The following is a 23,287-nucleotide window of genomic DNA, read 5'->3' on the forward strand; positions in this document are numbered from 1 at the left end:
ATTGGAACATAGCCACACTCATTTACTCAGGTATGGTCTATGGCTGCTTTTGTATCACAATAATTCAGTAGTTGTGACAGACCTTACAGTCTTCAATGCCTGAAGTATTTACTAACTGGTGTTTACAGAAAAAGTTTGTCAACCCTGACCCAGATTCTAATTTAGATACACCACCTGGGCAAGCCACAAAACTGATCCTCAGTTTCATAAAGTGGCAGAATACCTGCCAAGAGTGGTTTTTATGGAACATTAGCCCTATAAGCACAGTATCTCCTTAAGATACCTACGGAGGTCTAAGACATAAATGCCTTAACATTAATTTCCATCTACAGATCAGTTCCTCCCTCAGCCCAGGATCGTGTAGTCTCTGAGAGTATGGACTTTAGGATCAAAATATGGGATTCCATTCTAGGATCCACTATGACTTATTAATTATATGATGCAGTAGGAAGGTGCTAAAGTATGGAGGTTGAGTGTTTAGGTTTTGAAACTAGGTTTCAATCCTGGTTCTGCTACCCGCTAGCTTGGTGACCTTGGGTAAATTACATAAGCTCTCTGAACCTCTGCTTCCTCATCTGTAATGGATATAAAAATCATACTGATGTTTTCACTCTTATGTGGGTCCTGAGAAACTTAACAGAAACCCATGGGGGAGGGGAAGAAAAAAAAAAAAAAGAGGTTAGAGTGGGAGAGAGCCAAAGCATAAGAGACTCTTAAAAACTGAGAACAAACTGAGGGTTGATGGGGGGTGGGAAGGAGGGGAGGGTGGGTGATGGGTATTGAGGAGGGCACCTTTTGGGATGAGCACTGGGTGTTGTATGGAAACCAATTTGACAATAAATTTCATATACTGAAAAAAAAAATCATACTGATTTCATTGGGATGTTGCGAGAATAAAATGAATATATGTACATAAAGTGATTAGAGCAGTGTTAGCAAAGATCTCTCAACAGTTGTTATTGATTTCCATTCTTATTTAGGGAAAAACAAACTCCTTCCCTTTACCTAAAGCCTATAATCTACCCTCCATGTGCTTCTCCAGCTCCAAACTCTTCCCTATGCTGCAGGCATTAATAGCCTTTTTCACCCAAATCATGCTAACTTATCTCCTCATGAGACACTTCTATTTAGTGTTCCCAGTGACCTCAGAATCTAGCACAGACCTTTTCTCAGAAACACAGCACAACACAGTTGAAGCTTCCTTCCAAAGCCCTTAACAAACGTGCACATGTAAACATAATTTGAAAAGATAACATGGACAAGGAATTTTTAGCAAGCAAAGGAATAAAACTAGAAGATTCTTCTGAGTGTTGTAATGGCCAGAAAGTTAAAACACATTTGTTTTCTTGCTCACCTTTCATTTTCCTCCCCACTCTTCATTTCCCTAGTAACTAGACCAGTGTCAGGCAGAGGGCCACATTTTTCACTAAATGAAGACAATTAACAAATGATGGGGAGGAGAGGGATTGGGAATATAAATTAACACAACTTATTTATTTTTTTCCCTTTATTTTCAAATTTTTACTTAAATTCTATTTAGTTAAGATACAACCTGTTTATTTTTATCAAAAACTTACATGTGCTCAATTTGTAGTGGATATCTACAGTATGATCAACTCAGCACCTCCTTTCTCAAGCGGTAGACTATCTTCCATACGTGGACATCTTGGGGACTGCCAAATTCTTACAGGATTCAGGCCCCAGCTGGGATCAGGAATGCCACCCCTAATTTCCTCTCTGGACTGGTTAATTAGTCCTCCTTTTTTCAGGCAGTGGGGCAGAAAGACTTAACACTTGGGAACTGTCAGCAGCCATGTTCTCCATCCATTCATAAAAAGGCTGGTTTGTAAAGAGAATGAAGCTAACAGAGAGAAACCATACAGGAGAAATAATGAAGGGATCTGAATGGAGTTTGAGTCAGATGCTCTGGGCCCCTTCCTAGTCCTCTTAATAGTTTGGATGGTCAATTTATACTTTCATCATATAATAGCACAGTTATCATTTCAAAAGTTTGTCTTTTTGCTTCAACTAGCTAGAGCAGAGTACGAATACAATATTCCTTTAGCCCACTACACGGTCAAGTCATCTAGATTTCTTAAAACCAGTGCCCAAGGCCCACTCCAGAACAATGAAATCAGAATCTCTGTGGTCTGGACATCAGTAATTTCAAGAAGTGCCAGGCTATCGCAGATATCTCACTTTGAGGAATCAGTCTATCAGGAATATTCATTATAACTAGGAATGCAGAGATATATTTTGACCCTCACAAGATTGAAAGACTGTATTAACTTTTAACCTTGTAACAATTATCAGATCACCACTGCTCCTTCATCTCATTGTAATTGCAGTTCACATTAGAACTCTAATTTAAGAGTTTTGGTCAGGTGCCACCTAGACCTGCAAGATCAGATCCTCCAAAGTCAGAATTTAAGATTCCTCATGGAATTTTAATCCCTAATCCTCCCTAAACACACACACACACACACCCTCATACAAATGATGTTGTGACTCTTATAATGTTATGAGACTCATTTAGTTTTTTCCATGCAAACAATTGCAAAGCAAGCCAAAATTGGTTTAGTACCTCTTGGCCCAACATCTGCAAGGTTAACAAAAGGTTGAGGTCAAAGGAAGATTTCTTTGGAGTTTCTCAAGTGTTATGCACTTCAATTTAAGCTTTAAAGAGCCTGGAATGTGTTCCCTGAGCCCAAACATCTATACCAAACACATAACAGGGAAAAAAAAAAAAAAAATTAGACTGGCCAACTAGCTGTCTAATAGAGAAGTATCTATTTGGCAACAGTCTACATTCCCAAGATTTTTAAAGAAAAGGATGCATGAATGTTCACATACAGAATAGGCTTGTGGCCACATCAAACTGGACTTTGCCAGTTCTAGAACTAGAAACCTTCATAGAGCAAATCCCTGAAGGGTGATATACTGGAAACCAAGAACTGAGGAAAGACTCAAAGGGGACACCTGGGAAAAAGCACTACCTTTATCAGTGATTCTTAAGCTTGAGTGTGTATGAGAACCTGAGAGCTTTTTATTTTTTATTTTTATTTTTTTAATTTTTTTTTCAACGTTTTTTATTTATTTTGGGGACAGAGAGAGACAGAGCATGAACGGGGGAGGGGCAGAGAGAGAGGGAGACACAGAATCGGAAACAGGCTCCAGGCTCCGAGCCATCAGCCCAGAGCCTGACGCGGGGCTCGAACTCACGGACCGCGAGATCGTGACCTGGCTGAAGTCGGACGCTTAACCGACTGCGCCACCCAGGCGCCCCCTGAGAGCTTTTTAGACCACAGCTTTTTGGACCCTACCCATGGAGTTTGATTTAGTAGATTTAGGGTGAGGCCTGAGAATCTGCATTTCTAACAAGTACCCAAGTGATGTAATGCTGCTAGACAACACTTTGAGAACCACTGGCCTACATAAAGAGAAAGACCAGCAGAGAACTTCAGGAACAAAGAAGATTCTTCACCAAGGCCCTGGTGGAAGAGAGGGTGGAGGGCAGAAAAGTGCAGAAATAAAATCTCAGTGCTCAAAACAAGCTGACTTCTTGCTCCTGGTCAAATCAACTAGGGTGGGTGGGTGGATAATAAAAGAAGGGCTTAGTCCTAGTCACTCAAAGACCCAACTGACTGAACCTTTATCATCTTCAAGTGGCTTCCACAGTCATCCGAGGTGCAGCCATCCAACCAGCAGATGAGAAGGGAATGGAGGAACACGCCAAGAAATTTTTATGTAAATGGCCTGAATTTTTGTATCCATACTCCATTGCTAAGAACTTAGTCCCATGTGTAGACCCAAGAGGAGTGAAAAAATGTAGGCCCTGGCAGGGCAGCCACATCTTAAGGGAACAAGAATCTCCAGCACACAATCCAATAGTCTCTGCTATCAAATCCCCTTCCCAATGCAGGCTTCCAGCCTTATCAAGTCTTGAGCATAGCTTTAAGGAAAATGCATAGCTAATTAGACATTTACAAAAATGAATGTTTGTAACTAAAAGCGATCAAAGGATTTATTATCTGAGTAGAAAAAAATTATGAGACCTATCCAGGGTAGGGTCAAGTAGCTCAGATAGTGTGTTTACAGAAGCAGTAGAGAGGAAACACAAAACTGCTGTTTTATAACTCTATGGGGTTCCTCTCTTTTAGCATGTTATACTAAGTTTTTAGAGATTAAGTAAAATAAATCTAAAGATTTTAGAATTTCACATTTATTCAGCTTGTTATCCTTTATTTATCAATCATTCTTAAAGCAAATGACAAATCTACTTTTCAAAGATGAAGGAAGGCCAGCTATTACTGAGGATATCTCCAACATTCTATGCAACTCCAAAACCAGGAATGTTTCACACAACTGCAGCACTCTGCTTTTTAAGGCGATTACCCTTAATGTATGCATACTCATTTGCCTATATTTGTCACAAAGTGAAATGGCCTGTGACATCTCATGATTGATAAGGCTGGAGTCAAGCCATTTACATGACTTCTAGATATACCTCTTTTAAGACTCTCCAAGAGCAAATTAACCAATATACGCCATTTACTGAAAAGGGAAAAGAAAAAAAAGAAGAAACGTCCTTCATGGTCTTTCATTCATTTCATCAATGAGGACACACAAGGCAGCATCTTTCTCTATAATCTGGTCTCTCTTATGACCTGAATTTTCTCTTTGCTGTTCATTCTGTCCAGTACAATTGTTGCTATCATCAGCATCCATTGGTTCAGTTTTTACTCTCATCCCTGCTTCTGAATGGGGCAAATCATCAGGCAAAGAAGCCAAGCAATTCTGAATCATCTCAATGACTCGCTCCAAGTGCTTTTGAAACCGTTCAGCTGTTTCAAGGCGTTGACGTTTCTGCACCTCCATCATGACTCTCAATGTCTCTCTTGCTTGGTGGGGTCGGTATTCATTTATGAGATGATGCACATGCACAAAAAGCAGCTTAAGATCTTCTAGCTTCTCTTCTCGTTTTATACTCCCAGGGCTTCTTATCAAGATATCTAAGAGGTCTAAGAAATTAATAAGAATAGACATATTGAGTTTTCTCAGTTCTTTCTTGTGATCAAACTGCATAGGATGAAGCCGTTCGATGCCCTGACTTTCTAAAGGGCGAATGATAAGATCGTCACATTGAAACTGATTGCCAAACATCATATAACTGTCTTTTATTGGAGGTGGAGGCTTGGGAGCTAGGCCTTCCTGAATATTTTCATCTGTATATTCCTTGATGTACTGCATTGGAGGTGGCGGAAGGGCACTCACTTGTTGTGGCTCACCCATTGCGGAAGATCAAAAATCTATGGAAATAAACCAAAAATTTAGAGTCGAGCTACAAAACAAACCTGTCACATTGTATACTACAGACAGAGTATTTTCTTTTTTTCCTTGGCAGTTTGGGGCCCAGGACAAAATGATCTCCTTAGTTTCTAAAACAACAGGGTAAGGCTGCCATCTTTTTCTAATTAGCATTACATCTTCAATCATCTGATAATTTTTCCTTCTCTGCTTAAGGTTTTCATCAGCACAAAAAAATGTGTAGTATATTTTCATCTATAAATAAAATCTGGATTCCTCACCAGTTATTCCATTTCTCTACTCCTCTCTACAGCCAAATTACACATGCTGCATATTCATTTTTGTCATTATCCAATTTGGCCTCAACCTACTAACTCCACAAAAACCATTCATCAAGGTCATCAGCAATCACCAAACAAGCAAATCCAATGGATATTTTTCAAAGGTGATTTTACTCAATGATTCTTCAGCATTTTCTTCTTTTTCACCACACTTCCCTTCTCCCTTGGCTTCTGTGAGCCTACATTTATGTTTCTCTCCTACCTCGCTGGCCACTCCCTGTCTAGCTCCTTCACTGCCTCTACTTCACCCAAATTTTAATGTTGGCATGCCTCAGAGGGTTTCTCTGGGGCCCTCTTCTCACTCTAAACTAGGGCATCACAAACTCAAGTGCCGAAGGGAGAAGGCAAGCAACGAAAACAGTGAAGCACTCTGGGGCAAGGATTCAGATGAATTAAGCACATGCATGCCAGCCAGATCTCAAAGCCTCCAGCCATTAGATTTCACGTGGGAATGAAAAATCATTGTTCCTCAGTTTCCTGATTTCTGAAACGAGGGCAAAAATCCAGATTTTATGCAGAAACTCTCTATTTTTAAATAGTGGTAACTAATTTCAGAAAGTGTCAAGTTCTGTGGGGTCAAAAAGAATTTATCTACAACAATCTTCGTGGTCTGCAGTTTTAGACCTCTGCTTTACAGTCTCCCTTGCGTAATCTCAGTCAATTCTACAGCCTTAAACACCAATTCTATCACTGGTTCTCAACCAAAGTCAATTTTGCCCACTAGGAGACGTATGGCAAAATCTGGAGACATTTTTACTTGTCACAACTGGGGGATAGAGTGCTACTGGCATCTAATGGGTAGAGGCCAGGGATGCTGCTAAACCCTTACATGACAGCCCCCAACAAAGAACTATCCATCCCCAAATATCAATATATTGTGCCAAAGTGGAGAAACCCTGGTCTATGATTTAGGACTCTGTACTTTCTACCTCCAATGGAGACTGCCTCAGTTTCTTCTGAATGTCTCATAAAGCATTCAAAAAAAGAATTACCTCCTCTCCTCCCTATCACAAATTTATCAAGTCCTGCTGATTCCACACCTTCACTATCTCAAATTCATCAGTTCTGGGCAAACCACCATTCCTTCTTGCCAGAGATATAATGGCTTCCCCCAAGGATCCTTCCGCTTTCACTACTGTTCTTCCACATAATAGCCAGCATTAATTGTTTTCATCCCACATTCCTTCTCCTTCACTATATCCTAGCAGAACTGTCTTTAATCTACTATTTTTACACTATTCTTTAACTATACTATACTATTAACTATAACCTCTTCTTTCAGTCTTTCCACATGCTTTTCTTCCTGCTTCAGGCAGTAGCTTAAAATGTCACCTCTAAAGAAAAACTTACTTAATTATTCATCAAAAGCAGATCCTACCTTCTTTTATTCTCTGAACTGGTATTTGATTTCTCTCCCTGAGCAAACTACAAGCTCCATAAGAGAAAGGACTCTCTATCATAGTTCTATGTCCACAACCTTGTACACAGAAGTTTCATAGGCATTTGTTGAGCAGCTTCATCCATTTCAAAACAACTCCAAATCAATGGGAATTTGGAAGTAGGTACAAGCATCTTTAATGTGTATTCACTCTTTTGGTTGTTTACGGTTTGTCTGATATAGGACAATGAGTATCCAGGGATGACGATTATGACAACAGATAATATATGAGACATACTACGTGCCTTTTCTTGTGGTTGTGAGTACTTTTCTTGTGGTTGTGAGAAAAGCTGCTTCTGTTTTGGAGAGGAGACAATTGTGGCTCAGAAAGGTTGAACCACTTGTATAACGTCACCAAGTAGTAGAGGAAGGATCCAGAACCTAAAGACTTCAAACAGTACACCATACTATCTTTCAATGATAAACAAAAAAAAAACACTACCTCCATTATAGTGTTGCTTACAATCTATCAAGGAAAATAGATTAAAAAAAAAAATAACTAAATAACTAACTACAAGTTTTAAGGCTACTACAAAAGACCAACAGATCAAACTACCAAAAATAAATCTAAAAATTCCACACTGGAAAATATATCATAAGCAAAATTAAAAGATAATCCCATTCTTCTGGGAGAAAAACACAAGTCTAAAAAGGAGCAAATACTAGCAATTTTATTTTGACTTTTTAAAAACATATTTTCTCTGACTCCACCCCCACTAGAAGGAAAGCATTAGGACTTCAGGAACTGCCTGTCTTGTCCACAGCTCTACCTCCAGCACTACAAGACCCTCAATAAAAGTCCAATGAATGAGATTTTTCAAAACCTGTGTTTTTTAAAAAACAGAAAAATAGACAAAAGAGGACAAGGAAAATGCAAATGCCGAATAAAGGCAGGAAAGTATTCAGACTAGTACACTTTTAGAAGCAAATTTTAAGAATTTTCATCTAACAGACTATGAAGATTTCAAATAACCCATCGTTCAACAAATATCAGAACACCTTCTATGTGACAGGCACTGGCTTCCACAGAGGTCATACTCCCTTTCTCTCATTTTCTTCAGTGCCATCCCAGTTTTAGAAGCAGCTCTTAGCTATTCTGGCCCCAGGGAAACCTGTTGGGGTGGAGGGGACCCACCTCAGTTCTCATAGAAGCCATCTTCACAACCACCACATAACACTCGTGGCTGGTGGGCCAGTACCACCCAAGAGAATATGGGGCAATTCTCATACACAAGTAACAGGAAACATACACATTTGGAACTTAATTTGGCAGTATCAAAATTTTAAATGCTGATATTCTCTGAAGCAACAATTCTACTTCTAAAAATTTATTCTACGCAAATATTGGCACAAGTACATAAACTTGTGTGTTAAGGGTGTTTAATGCAGCACTGTTTGAAGAGTATAATCCATGACTTCATCAATATGAGCGGTGGATAAGATATTCCTATGTAATATAAGACAGCCCTAAAGGAAAAAGGGGTGAAACTACACAGGATTGGAAGGTTATAAACACTGTGTACTGGGGGCGCCTGGGTGGCTCAGTCGGTTAAACATCCAATTTCGGCTCAGGTCATGATCTTGCGGTTTGTGAGTTCGAGCCCCGCGTGGGGCTCTGTGCTGACAGCTCAGAGCCTGGAGCCTGTTTTGGATTCTATGTCTCCCTCTCTCTCTCTGCCCCTCCCCTGCTCATGCTGTCTCTCTCTCTTCTCTCTCTCTCTCTCTCAAAAATAAATAAACTTAAAAAAATAAAATAAAACAAAAGACACTGTGTACTGTTTCACTTACAACACATGATAGCTGCAAACAGTAATAATCAACTTTTTAAAAACAAATATAAATTCAGACTTACAGAACGTTGTGTGAAAAGTACAAAGAACTTTCCATATTCTTCACCCAGATTCTCCAAATGTTAGTAACATTTTCCCTCATTTGCCTTATTGGTTTCCCCCAACACTCTACCGCATACCCCCCAAACAAGAATGTTCCCTTATAACAAAATTATTACCAAAATTACAGAATTAGCACTGATCTGGTGCTTCAAAATCAATTTTAGACCGCCCAGGTTTCACCCCACTTAATCCGTTTTCCAAAGGCCAACTACATGACAGGTACGTTTTATATCCTTAGTCTTCCTAACAATTCTAAGAGTTAAGTACTACTGTCAGTTTCATTTTCGAGAGGAAGATCCCGAGTCTCATTGAGGTGAAGTGTTTGCACCAGATCAAAAGGCTAGCAAAAAGCACAGCAGGAATTCTTATCCTAGGTCCTTTTAGCTGCAAAGTAGCAGCTCTCTTAAATCAGTAAACGATGAATCTTCTAAATGTACAAAAGGAAGCTGACATATTACAGACATTATTATTTCCCTATCACTTCTCTAGAATGAACTTTTCAAGGGCAACGTCTTTAGTAAAACCAGCGCCAAGCGTTACACACGGTTATCAGATTTAAGAACCACCTTCTAGTGTTTGATCCACGCTGAGGGCTTGACCAAAAAAAGGAAGGTATTCCAGGGTCCCACCCCCAGACATATGATTCATTTCGTCTACTGTGAATGGCACCGCGGCAATGTAGCTTTTAAAACATCCCCAGATGAGGGGCGCCTGGGTGGCTCAGGCCGTTAAGCGCCGGGCTCCGGCTCAGGTCATGATCTCACGGTTGGTGTGTTCCAGCCCCGCGTCAAACGCAGAACCTGCAGCCTGCTTCGGATTCTGTGTCTCCCTCTCTGTCTCTGCCCCTCCCCCGCGCCCACTCAGGCTCTCTGAGAAATAAAAATATAAACCTCTCCAGATGAATGTGACCATTAGGCTTGGGATCGGCCTCCCTTCTCCAACTCCCCCCCCGCCCCTCGCCATCACACACACACTCCCCCTTAACTCAGCCGATTGGACCGCCTCCCGGAGGAGGAATAGCTGCAAATAATACTGGGATGGTCATTCTCAAATGACACAGGCCGGAGACCAGAGGAGTCTCCAAAGCCACACAGGTTAGCAAAACAGCGGCGAGAGCCTAGAACTCTGGTCTCCCAACCTGCAGTCCGCCTCCACCTCCCCATACGGAGGAAGGGAGCCCTGAGCCCGCCAGGCCCCGGGTATCTTCCTCCCGGCTCCCCACCAGCAGCAGCGAGGCCGCACTCTCCGAGTGACCCGGGAGAGGAAGGGGACAGATAATACTCCGCTCCAGGCCTCCCCCATTCCCAGGCCGCCCAGAGGAAGCCCCGAGGTCCGGAAGAAGAAATGCCCGCGGAATCGAGCCCCAAGCCGCCACCGCCCACTCACCTCAGCCCAGGGTTTACACTGGAGCTGCCTTCGCCTCCGCAATCGAAATCCGGCTTCCGGCCACCTCCTCCAGGAAGAAGCCACTGACACTGTCCCTTGATTGGCTGGAAGCTCTGTCTTTTAGCCGAGGCCCTAATCCCGCCTCAGACCAGTGGCTTGCTAATGCGCCTGCGCATATATCCCCCCGTTCTGTGGTATAGTTGCCCGTGGGTTTCAGAGTGGGGGTGAATGTGTTGGTACTTTCTGCCAGTGAAAGTAGCTGCTGCGAGCTCCATTCCTTTTTTTTCCTTTTCTTTCCCTTTTTTTTTAACATCTGAAATTAAACAACTCATCCATGTGCCTTATATAAAAGTTAGAAAATGCAGATAAGCAGGTATTTTTTAAAATTGTATCTACTGTAACCGCACCGTCGAAAATAATATTAAAAAATTGTGTTTGAACTCTATATGATTAATTATTAATCTGGAAATATTTGTGAACACGATTGGGAATCAATAACATTCTCAATTTTCATTTCCTCACTGTGTATTCACATATGTTTTCATTTATCTAATTATATTTCCAGGTAACAGATTAACAGGTTAAAAAAGATATCAGTTAAAGATTCTTTTGGAGGTTATTTTCATAAGAAGTCACAAATTTATAAGTTTGTGGGACTCTCACAAGAGCAAATTGGACACACACACAAAAGGTTGTTACTCTGATAAAAGTTCTCAACTTTACCTCTTTAAGATTATTTGATTTCATTTTTTACAAAATTAGGGGGTTCCAAGTATATACAAGTGTAGAGAGAGCAGTGTACTGGTCATCCACCCATTAGATCTAGACATTATTTCATTTCAACATGCGTCTCCAAAATAGATGGACTCTTATTTTCTTCCATAACCACAGAACCATTATTTCATCTAAAAATAAATTAGTAACTATTTAAAATCATCAGAATCAAGTTATTATTTGGATACCAATTATTTCAGGATCCAATAAGCCTTCATGACTGGCTGATGTTTCTTTTAATTACCTTTTAATCTAAAGGTTGTGTTAAGTAACAAAAATTCAACCCAGTAAATTTTAAAGATCTAATTGGCTTTATTAATATATTCATGAATTGGACAGAATCCCATCTAGCAAGTAAAGGAGAACTCCAAATATTTGTGTAAAATGGAAAGTTTTTATGCAAAAGAGGGTTGGTACAAGGAAGTTATTAGCAAAAGAGAGGATTGTTTCACACAAGGTCACATTCCCTTAGTGGGAAGAGCAGGGGCCTTATTGTGAAAATTACTTCATCTTTCTTTGGGAGTCTGGGGACAATGGAGAGGGTCCATGTGATAGATTAGCTCATTGCTGCTGACCAGAAAATTCCAGATTGGTTGGATTACCATACCAAAATTCCACTCTTGAAAAGGTTGAAACTGCATTTAAGTCTTGGTTTGCTGTCCTGTGACACCTGACTCCACATTGGGCCTGTGGTTTTCTTTGTAATAGCCTTCCTTATCTCATTTGTCCCCCCATATCAATGTATTTGTTGAAGAAATCCATTCACTTGTGGGCACACCCCAATCAGACTTTCTCCCTGACTAAGGCCAATGTGGCCTACACCAGGGCCTATGGTGGCCATTCTTAGTCCTCATATTCCTCTGCCCTTAGCAACATTTGGCACCTTTGATCCTATGAATTTCCCAGGACTCCATTGTCACTTCTTAGTGGGATCTCATCCAGGTGGTAATATCCAGGTGATATCCAGGCCTTGGCAACACACTCTTCTTTGTACTCAGACCCCCTTATCCAACAGTGTCACACATCTTTACTCAATTGCAAAGACTCAAATCTAAAGAGTTATCTGTTACTCCTCTTTCTCCCATACACCATTGAAACTACCATACCTGACTTTTGTATTAGTTTTACTTAGAATAAGTACAAGTCCCAAATATAACCAATTTGCACCATTCCCACTGCTAGTTCATGCCACAGGACCGGAAACCAGACTTCTGAAATAGCCTCCTAAAGGTTTCCTTTTTCTACTTTTGTCCTCTCTTAGCCTATTTATCACAGTCTTAACATATAAGACAGATCTGACCACTCCTCTATTCAAAATTCTCCAAGGTTTTCTATCACATTTACAGTAAAATATAATGTCCTCACAATGGCCTATATAAAGCTGTGCAAAATCTAGTCCTTGGCTGCTTCCCCAGTATAATCTCCTACCATTTTTTTTCCATGCCCACTCTTCTCCAGTTATAGACCTTATTTCTTACCCTCAAATTGTCACCATAACTCCTGCCTCAGGACCACTGCATTTGCCTGCACCTCTCTTCTGCAGATATTTACATGCCTCACTTTCTCACTTCATTCAGGTCTGTGGTCAAATGTGACCTCAGAGAGGTCTTTCACTGTCTATAAAATAACAGGTTCCCTAATTATTCTCTTGGGGGATGACTCAAATCCCTTTAGTGTGCATTATCCTTTCTTCATAGAACTTATCATCATCTGATAACATATTGCATAGTATATTTATTTATTTTCATTGTCTTTCTTCCCCACCAAAATACAAGTTTCATGAGTGTAAGGCCTTTTTTTCATTCACTGCTACATTCTCAGCCCCTACAATAATGACTGAAATTGACAAGTACTCAATGAACATTTATTGTATAAGTAACAAAATGAACTTAATCCTCATTTTAAAATGAATTCACAGTGTGACATTAATGGATAAACCATTAATGGATAAACATTAATGGATAAACTAGTCCATTTAGCCCCACTGTGTGAAATTACTTTCCTTTAAATTTTTGCTGTTATTAATACATTGGATGAACATCCTGGTGTGCATCTGTTTGTACACATGCTCATTTTTTTCCTTAAGATAAGTTCCTGGAATTGGAATTGCTGGCCCAAAGGTATGGTGTCTTTCAGGTAGTAGCAGGACCAAGGCTAGAATCTAGAACTCTTGACTCTAAGTCTAGTGTTCTTTACAATAAACTACAAATAAATAATAGTATAAAATTCAAATTGTGAAACAGGCTAGTGAAAATATAGCATGTAATAAATATTATTTATGTGGCTATATTTTGAGAATCTGAAAGGAAAGTTTACTCCTTAAAGATGTCTTCTGCAGCTTGATGAGGAATATGTCCATTCAACAAATCTTTACTGTATGTCTACTGGCCCAGGTACTGTTCTAGAAGGTAAAAAAGACAAAGCCTTGCCTTCTAATGGAGAGACGCATAGAGCAACAAGCCAACAAACAAGAATTTCAGATAGTGATAGGGCTATGGAGGAAAAAATTAATCCAAAATAATGTGATAGTTATGTGGTTTTGGGGGTAGTTACTTTATTGAGAGTGATCAGGGAAACCTCTCCCAGTGGTGACTTTGGAGCTAGGACATAAGCGATGACAAGGACACAACCATGCAAAGACTTGCAAGGTAGCAAATACAAAGAGCCCAAGGCTGCTGTGATCTTCCAGAGTTACAGAAACAGCACAAGGGGGCCCACGTGCTGTATAACTAATGGGCATGGAAAGAGTGGTAGGTGAGGGGCGGAAACAGGCAGAGGTCCATGGTACTGGCATCTTGCCTCTAGTAGCTAGGTACATTATAAAAAACATCATTATTTATCATTTGAGCCTAAATGGCAGCAAATATATTTTCTATACCCTGTTGATTTTTTTAAGGTTAGTTTATTTAGAAATAATTTACATACAGTAAAATTAACTTCAGGTCAATTTCAGTTCGATGAGTTTTGATGAATATCTACTGTCATAGAACAACCACCACCAGAATTAAAATATAAAATATTTGTATCACCCCAAGAAATTCTTTTATGCCATGCTTTGTATTCAATCCCCTCTCTTCACCCCCAATGCCTAGTAACCATTGATCTTATTTCTGTTCATATGGCTTTGCCTTTTCCAGAATGTCATATAAATGCAATCATATAATATGGAGATGTTTCATGTAAAAACCTTTGAGGTTCATTAGCATTGTTGAATGTATCAACAGTTTGTTCCTTTTTACAGGTGGAGAGTATTCTATTGTGTGGATGCACCATAATTCATTTATTTGTTTACCAGTTGATGGACATTTGGGCTGTTTTCCTATAAACATTTATTTACACATGCTTTCATTTATTTTGAATAACTACATAGGAATGGGATTGCTAGGCCTTATTATACTTATCTGTTTATCTGTGTGTCAAGCAGTTTTCTAAAGAAGCTGTATCATTTTTCATGTCTGCTAGCAAACTATGAGGTTTACAGTTACCCTACATTTTCAACTGCACTTGGTATTTTCCTTTTAATTGTTATTTTTAATAGCTATGTAGTGTTTTAGTTTGTATTCCCCCAGTGTTGCATATCTTTTGTGCACTTATTTGCCACATGTATCTTCTTTGGTGAACTATCTGTTCAAATTTTTCGCCCATTTTTTAATTGGCTTCTTTGTTTTCTTAGTATTGCATTATAAGATCTCAGGGGCACACACACACGCACCCAAGATACAAATCCTTTATCAGAAATGGGTTTTATAAATATTCCCTAATATTTTTTTCTTAATAGTGTCTTTCAAAGAACAGAAGTTTTTAGTTTTGATGAAGTACTATTTATCAACTGTTTTCTTTTTATGGTTCATACTTTTTCTACTCTATAAAGAAATCTAGTTACCTAACCCAAAGTTACAAAGATTTTCCCATGTTTTCTTTCTTCTTTCTTTCTTTCTTTCTTTCTTTCTTTCTTTCTTTCTTTCTTTCTTTTCTTTTCTTTTCTTTCTTCTTCTTCTTCTTCTTCTTCTTCTTCTTCTTCTTCTCTTTTCCTTTTGTCTCTTTTTTTTTCTTTTTCTTTTCTTTTCTTTTTGCACATGGGAGTCCAACTGTTCCAGCACCACTTACCCTGATTTCCATTTTGTTGGTATTACTACCTCTATCATTAATAGACAAGTTCGTAAATAATAATCTCTGAGCTGATATTAGTCAATTACATTGTATCTTTGCTTGTTAATCAGCCCAAGTAGAAGAAATGGAGGCTAGCAAATTAAATTTTTCATCTCCAGTCCCTTTTGCTTCCTGCCATATGATTTTTATCAGCTCATATATATTGTTTAAACAATGCACTTTGGGTGAGAGTCATTGCTAAAGCATTGTTACCCTACAATCTGCTCTGTAGTTTCAATTTGTAATCACAGTTTTCATGTTGTTGTCTCACGGGTACTACAGACCTTATCACTAACAAGGATCTCAACACCCCAGACCTGCCTGTGACAAATGGGGAGTGGAGGATGCCCGCAGTTTGTTTTGCTTGCTACAACTTTCCATGGCAGCAGGGGGCAGCAGTAACCTTGAAATCTGGGAACTATCCCCAGTTTACACTTCTACAACAGCAAGATTTCAGTGCCACATATGAGGTATCACTGAGGGACAATTTCAGTTAGCTCTTGCAGGCTGAAGAACTTAAAAAGGATTTAGAATCCTGCAAAAAGGCAGGTAAGCCCTTTTGAATTATTTGTTGTAGCTGTTACTGTGGTTAAAGTCTGCATTTACATTATTATGTGAGGTTTCACCAAGGAAAAAGTAGCCCTGCCATTATTGTAACTATTTTTGAATCATCACAAAGTCTACCCATTTCATTGGTTGCTAAATTTATTTCCTACACACTCCCCAAAGAATCTGGGCTATATCCAACCTATTTAAGGTCCTTTTTAAGGTCCATCTCAAAAGTAACCTTCTCCAAAAGGTTTCTCCAAGTTTGCCCAAATAAAAATTACCTCTGTACCCTCGTTATAGCCTTGTTTCTGTACTTACCGCACCTCTACCTTAAGTTGTAATTATCCACCTGCTTTATTTATGTGGTGAGAGCTTAGTTCCTGATTTTTCGGGCATCAGCTCTGACATTCCCAGCATTGTCTCCCACATAGCCAGGGCTAAATACATTTCTGTTGAAAGATGAATATTGAACAAAAGCAGAAGAAAGAAGAAAAACTCCATGCCGTTACACACACATCGCAAGTGTGTAAAATTACAAACTGCCTGCTGGTGTTTTTTATGCGGGGGGGGGGGGGGGGGGGGCGGGAGACCCACAGACAGGCTCCATGCCCAGTATGGAACTGATGTGGGGCTTGATCTCACCGTTGGTGAGACCATGACCTGAGCCCAAATCACAAGTCAGACGCTCAACTGACTGAGCCACCCAGGTGCCCTATGAACTGCCTGCTTTTGATATTACTTCCTATCAGGACTGGGACTAGGGTCAGGTGTGAGGCACTTGCCTCAGATACAACATTAAGGAAGGGGAGCAACACTCAATAATCAAGATAAATAATATTTAAGTGCAATACTTTAAAGATAAAAATTAAGGCAAAAAAATCCATAATGGATAAAATACTATAATTTTAAATAAGGACAAGATCAGTAGTCTACATATTACCATTTTAAAGAGGAGAGGCCTTTCTGTGGGACTCTGTCATTCAAAGATTGGAATTATTTTCCTAATGTCCTCTTAGATTTTTATAGTTTAATGTCGCATCTGTATTCTAATAAATTTGTTCCTTCGCCATTAAATATTGCACATCGACTAAGTGCCAGCTATTCTCCTAGAGGCTGTAGGCATAGTGGTCCAACCCACTGCAAGTCCAGAAGCTGCTTCTCTGCAGTTATCTGAGAAGGTCTTTACCCACTTGATTCTATCTATTTCAGGTACAGAATGAGGTCTTAGAACCTTGGGCCTCCAAAGGACAAATACATATTCTATTACTTCAGACCTCCACAGGGATCCTGTGTCCTATATACAGTAAAACCTTGGATTGTGAATAACTTGCTCTGCGAGTCTTCTGCAAGATGAGCAAACATTTCTAATAAATTTTAACTGGATAAACGACAAATTTTCTTGCAATACAAGTAGTATGTGATGCTGAACATCACATGATCACAACTGAGCCAATGGTTTTCTCTCCCTCTCTCTCTCTCTCTCTCTCTCTCTCTCTCTCTCACTGTGGGATTGTGGGTGATCATCTCCCATGCACAGATGCTCAGTCTCAGGCCATGGTGTTTGGCAGAAATCAGTGATTTTTCAGAATGTTGGAAGGTGCCCACAACCGGCACTAGTGTATTTTTTGACATTTCAAAGCACCTATGGACAGTCCTTTGCTTTTCCACACAGGAATAAGCTTAGGGATGCTTTGCTTCATTCTAGGTCAGGCTGCCTGTAGATAGAGACCCTTTTCTCTGTTGCCTTATTGCCAGTTACATTAAATACAGTTTATGACAAGAGTTTATTAATACTGTATTGTAGTCAATATCTGTTGAGCATATACAATGGCCCCCATGCAGAAAAAGGTTGAAAAGAAAGGTGGTAAGAAGGAGATGATTGCAGTGGAAGTTAAGAAGGAAATCATGGAGAAGTAGGAACAAGGTATGCGAGTGGCCAAAATTGCAAGATTTTGGAAGTCTATGTCTGCATCTCATCTGCAGAAGAGGAGGAGAAAAAGGCAGAGGAATCCTTCACTTCAAATGAGATTGGGGAGATGTGTAAAATGTGGGAAACAGTGCAAAATTTTGTAGAAAAGCACCACCTGAATAAGGCTATACCAGTGTGAGCGATGAATCTGTTTAATGACAATGCAATATCATGTTTCTGCAAAATCCTCAAAAGGATGCAAAAGTAAGTGTCATTTTCCTTATTAAAGTTGCATGAAAAGAAAAAGATTTCATTGAGCCAATAGACAGCAGTGATTCTGTTAGTGATAGTGAAAATCATCCTACATAATAACCCTCCTCTCTCTTGTCTCCCTCACACCAGACATGAAGGTTTTCAAAGGTAAGGGCAGGTTAATTTATTTTTCTTTATATTGTGTATTTTCTTTATTATTTTGTATTATATTACAGTATTGTAATCACTTCTATATTAATATTTTTGGGTTGTGAAACGAATCATCTGAGTTTCCATTATTTCTGATGGGGAAATTCGCTTTAATATACAAATGCTTTGGATTACAAGCATGTTACCAGAATGAATTATGCTTGCAAACCAAGGTTTTACTGTATGCAGATTCCAGTCTTTGTGACTTATGTAGGATTTGGCTATCTTCCTTCTGAATCTACTGTCCTTTGTCCCCTTATCATCTTCCCCCAGCTCTCACACCTGAGTCCCAATTTGTCTTCCGACATATGTTAAACTGGGCTGTGGAACCCTGCAATTGAATCAGAGTCAAGTAGAGTAAACTCTGGCCTGAGAGTCAAAAGACCAGAGCTCAACCAGTCTGGTGGATAACCTGGGGCAAGCCATATCTCCTCTCAGCACAATGAGAATCTCAAGCAGAATCAGTAGCCTCTAAGTCATGGAAATGCTTTCCAGGTGCCCAATGAGGCAATGAGCTCGTTCACTCCAGAGCGCCTCAACATTCATCTCTTTGTTTATGATGTTCCATTTAAGATTTCATATAAAAAAAGATTTTAAAGGACAAATTGTACCAAAAGTTTGGAAATCACTGGATCATATGGTCTCTAGGTTTGTTGTTTTTGTTGTTTATTCTCAAGTTAGTTAACATACAGTGCAGCCTTGGCTTCAGGAGTAGAACCCACTGATTCATATCTTACATCTGACACCCAGTGCTCATCCCAAAAAGTGCTCTCCTTAATGTCCATCACCCATTTAACATCCCCCCATCTGCCCTCATTTTGTTCTGTGTATTTAAGAGTCTCCTATGGTTTTCCTCCCTCTCTGTTTTTATCTTATTTTCCTTCCCTTCCCCATGTTCATCTGTTAAATTTCTGAAATTTCCACATATGAGTGGAAGTTATTTTAAAGATTTGACATTTATTAGTTCTGTTGGTATCACCCTGTGTATGTATCGTTGAGTATATGCAACTTAAAGAAAGCAATCTTACACATTTCAAAGTGCATGTGAAGAGTTGTGTCCAATGAGAAAAAAAGCTTTTCTTTCCAGGGTTCAGGAGAAAGCTCTGTAAGTCCAATTTTGAAATAGACTGTATTTTTTAGAGCTTTCATATTCAAAGGTTTAGAGTTTTAGTCTCATAGCAAAATTGAGTGGAAAGTGTAGAGTTCCTATGTAACCCCTTTCCCCATCCACTCATAGCTTCCCCTACCATCTACATTCCCCACCAGACTGGTACCTCTGTTACAATTGATGAACCAATATTGACACACCATATTACACAAAGTCCATAGCTTACATTGGGGTTCACTCTTGATGTTATAGGTCTATGGGTTTTGATAAATATATAATGACATATATCTACCATTAGAGTATCATATAGAAGTCTTAACTGCCCTAGGGTGCCTGGGTAGATCAGTTGGTTAAGTGTCTGGCTCTTGATTTTGGCCTGGACCATGATCTCACAGTTCATGGGATCAAGCCCCGCATTGGCACTGACAGTGTGGAGCCTGCTTGGGATTCTCTCTCTCACTCTCTGCCTCTGCCCCTCCCCCACTCACATGCATGCACACATGTTCTCTCTCTCTCTCTCTCTCAAAATAAATAAATACACTTAAAAAAGAGAATAAGTTTTGCTGCCCTAAAAATTCCCTGAACTTAACCTATTTATCTCTGCCTCCCCCATACCTCTGGCAACCACTAATCTTTTTACAGTCTCCCTAGTTTCACCTTTTCCAAAGTGTCATATAGTTGGAATCATATATTATGTAGCCTTTTTAGATTGGCTTCTTTCAATTACTAATATGCATTTAAGTTTCCTTCATGTCTTTTCATAGTTTGATAGCTCATTTCCTTCTATTGCTGAATAATATTCCATTGTTTGGATGTACCAGAGTTTATCTCTCCACTTACCTACTGAAGATCACCTTGGTTGCTTCCAAGTTTAGGCAATTATAAATAAAGCTTCTATCCATGTGCAGGTTTGTGTGGACGTGTTTTCAACTCCTTTGGGTAAAACCAAGGAGCACAGTTCTGGATCATACGATAAGAGTATGTTTGGGGCACTTGAGTATCTCAGTCAGTTAAGCGTCCAACTTTGGCTCAGATCATGATCTCATGGTTCATGAGTTCAAGCCCCACGTTGGGCTCTCTGTTGTCATTGTGGAGCCTGCTTGGAATTCTGTCTCCCTCTCTCTGCCCCTTCCCCACTTGCTCTCTCTCTCTCAAAATTAAGTAAATAAAAACTTTTTAAATAAAAACATAAATATATAAATAAATTCAGTGTGAGATCCTTCTGTTTCTCAGCATGACAAGGTATGTTTTGGTGGAAGCCCGGATGCTTTTGTATTATGTTAGGAGACTCTGGGTCTGATTTAAACTTCTTTTAACAGCCTTCCTCTAACACTACTCCAGCAAGGGAATGGTGGGGTGGGAGAGGGGCACCATCTTGTTATGAATATAGAAGTCCAGGTGTCCTACTTGGCCTCAGTTCACATGGCAGAGATAGGAAGTGCTTCTCATTACTTTCTGGCAAGGTGAGATTTCCAGCTCCCTACATGGTCTTCAGTGATATGGGAATGAGTGGGAAGGGGCTTCTTTACCAGCTGGCTGGATAAAAGCCAGAGCTCCTAACTTGCCATTCTCTGACACCACCCAGTGGGAATATTGGATGCTTTGTTACAGCCTCATGAGGATGTTAGTCTAGACTCCCCACTTGATCCTTGCTTGCATGGGTTGTGGGGTGTCAGGGAGCATGGATTTTTCTGTGATGTTTAGCTGAGTAGTTCTTGTCCAAAAGCTGTCTTTCTTGGCTGCACTTTTACTGGTCTTTTGGCTAGAGAGATAAAAGCTTTTGTTGGGACTTTTTTCCAGGATTACCAGCTTCCTCTGCAGCTCTAAACCTGGAATGTATAAGGCAAAAAGAAACACAGGGAACACACCACCATGTTGTTCCTCATTTCCTGCAGTCCTTGGCTGTTCTGTCTTCTTCTCTCCACATTTCAGAGTCTTCAGAGTCTTCATTTCCAATGAAAGGAATGGGGAAAAATGTGTCTACTCCATCTTTCTGGAAGCATAAGTCTAATGGGTCCATTTTTTTAGTAAGCAATGAATTAAGACAATCAATGGGATGTTTCCTTTTTCATATCTACATATTCTATAACTTCTAAAATGGAAACAATTTTGCAATAAGGAAATGTGTTTCATTTTTAAATTATTTAAATTCAAAGCCATGCATAATGTATTATACCCTTATTGGCTATCACCAACCACAAGGTTCGTGGAGTCCGGGAAGGTGATCACAGCACCTGTGTTACACTAACACAGTGTCACAGGCTGTTCTCCAAGAGGCTGATTTGGAAGTGGCATTTTATGAGAGGGATGTTAAGGAGTGACCCTAGGACCAGCACCTGTGGAAGGAAAGGAAGGAAGCAGGAGTGCACCTAGGGTGAAACCAAGCTGCGATGCTGGCTCCATGGGGAGCTCTTGAGCTAGAATAGCCCTTGAGACATGGTCTGCCTTGGGATAAAATGGCCAGATATTCACATTCCATATCAATCGTTTTTTTGCTGTGTGCTCTGGGAAGTGTTACCTTGGGTGAGGGAGTTATTTGAAGGAGAGACAATTTCCAGACCACTAAAGGCTGTCCATGGGCCGGACTACCAGCAGCCAGGGCTACAAGTCCTTCATTGAAGGAATGACTACCGCATGTGGATATTTCAAATGGAAGTGTACCTTTCAAAACACCCCCTCCAATCTCTTCATTTTATGGATCCTGTGGCAGAAGATAGGAAGTGACCTAAGGTCACATATCAACAACCTCCTCCCCCAAAATTTCTCTTCATAGCAACGATAGTGCCCTTTACAAAGTGCAAATTTGATGAAGCCACTTCCTTATTTAAAACATTTCAGTGACTTGCCATTACTCTAAGGTCAGAAGTTAAAATCCTTCACATGACCACAAAGCATTGTGTGTTCTATTCCCACTGTGCTCTCCAGCATCTCTCTTAACACTTTCATCCCGCCAATCATGACACTGCCTTCAATATTTTGAGGCACTTGCTTCTTCCCACTGTAGCACATCTTCTGTCTGGAGGACTCCATTTGATCACAACAACCCCATGAATGACCTTATTCTGCTGTTGGCCAAAGATTCCTTTTCCATCTTTTGTATGTATGTGTAGGTACCAGACTTCTAGTTTGGGATGCTAGTTAGTAATCAACCATCCGCTGCTTCATAGCCCTTGCAGCAGCAGAATTGTCATGGTGATGAATATTGCTATCAAAAATATTGGCTCTATCTGGTAAAATGTATTGACTTGATGTCCCAGTTGATATCTCCCCCAGGAGGAAGAGACCTGTTGCTTTGAAATACGTATTTACGCGTGAGTGTTTTGATGAACCGTCAAGATAGAAAAGGAAATGCAGAGAAAGTGCCTGGCAGAGCACGTTGTGGTGTGCAAGTCCCAGCCTCTACTTTACTTCGGTGGCATTTGTGTAAATCATGGGTTGGCTCAGCTAACACCCTGCATGGTAGACAGATAAGGTTTGTATTAAGAAAGGCTTTGGAGGTGTAGGAGTAGGAATGCGGAATGCAGTCTTGTAGAACAAGACTAAAAGAAGGACAAAAGACAAAGCTATGGTCCACAGAATCATGAGATTAAGACATTTGTATCTACGATAATTCAGCCTCTGGCATAGCATAAATTTGGGACTCTGAGTGCAAGGCTTTGGAATGTGTTCCCCTTTATCTCTCTCCTGTACCCCATACCCTCTCATATTCCTAGGAAGCCTCTCCAAAGCCCTTTTCAGGTCTTTGAGGACATGCTTCTCTCTCTCCTTCTACTTGTACCCACTGCTTCAAGAGTCAATGCCAAGGATACCTTAATCCCCAGCATCTATTGGTTTTAGTATATCAGAAATCACAAGAGCCACCCACCAGAGCGACTGGAGAAGACTAAAGTCGCTGATACTCCCAAGCCACCACTCCTGCCCGAGTACCTTGTTTCTCATTTCCCCCACCTCTGCCACACACATTTGTTCTAC

General features: G+C 40.1%; 1 protein-coding gene across 5 annotated transcripts; it reads right to left on the reverse strand.

The window, feature by feature from the left end:
- Positions 1–3,996: 3,996 nt before the first annotated feature.
- Positions 3,997–10,482, reverse strand: MED7 (mediator complex subunit 7). 5 transcript variants are annotated; one of them, XM_058721368.1, is made up of 3 exons: positions 8,939–9,525; positions 7,332–7,474; positions 3,997–5,309 (listed from the first exon to the last, which is right to left on the reverse strand). In XM_058721368.1, exon 3 carries the CDS (start codon positions 5,290–5,292, stop codon positions 4,591–4,593), a length of 702 nt encoding a protein of 233 aa, XP_058577351.1. In that variant the 5' UTR covers positions 5,293–5,309; positions 7,332–7,474; positions 8,939–9,525; the 3' UTR covers positions 3,997–4,590. The 5 variants fall into 5 exon arrangements, with proteins under 5 accessions (XP_058577351.1, XP_058577342.1, XP_058577373.1 ...); XM_058721359.1 differs by lacking the exons at positions 7,332–7,474; positions 8,939–9,525 and adding an exon at positions 10,365–10,482; XM_058721390.1 differs by lacking the exons at positions 7,332–7,474; positions 8,939–9,525 and adding an exon at positions 10,260–10,281.
- Positions 10,483–23,287: the final 12,805 nt, after the last annotated feature.

Source organism: Neofelis nebulosa, chromosome 1 (assembly GCF_028018385.1).
Source record: "Neofelis nebulosa isolate mNeoNeb1 chromosome 1, mNeoNeb1.pri, whole genome shotgun sequence".
NCBI lineage: Eukaryota > Metazoa > Chordata > Mammalia > Carnivora > Felidae > Neofelis > Neofelis nebulosa.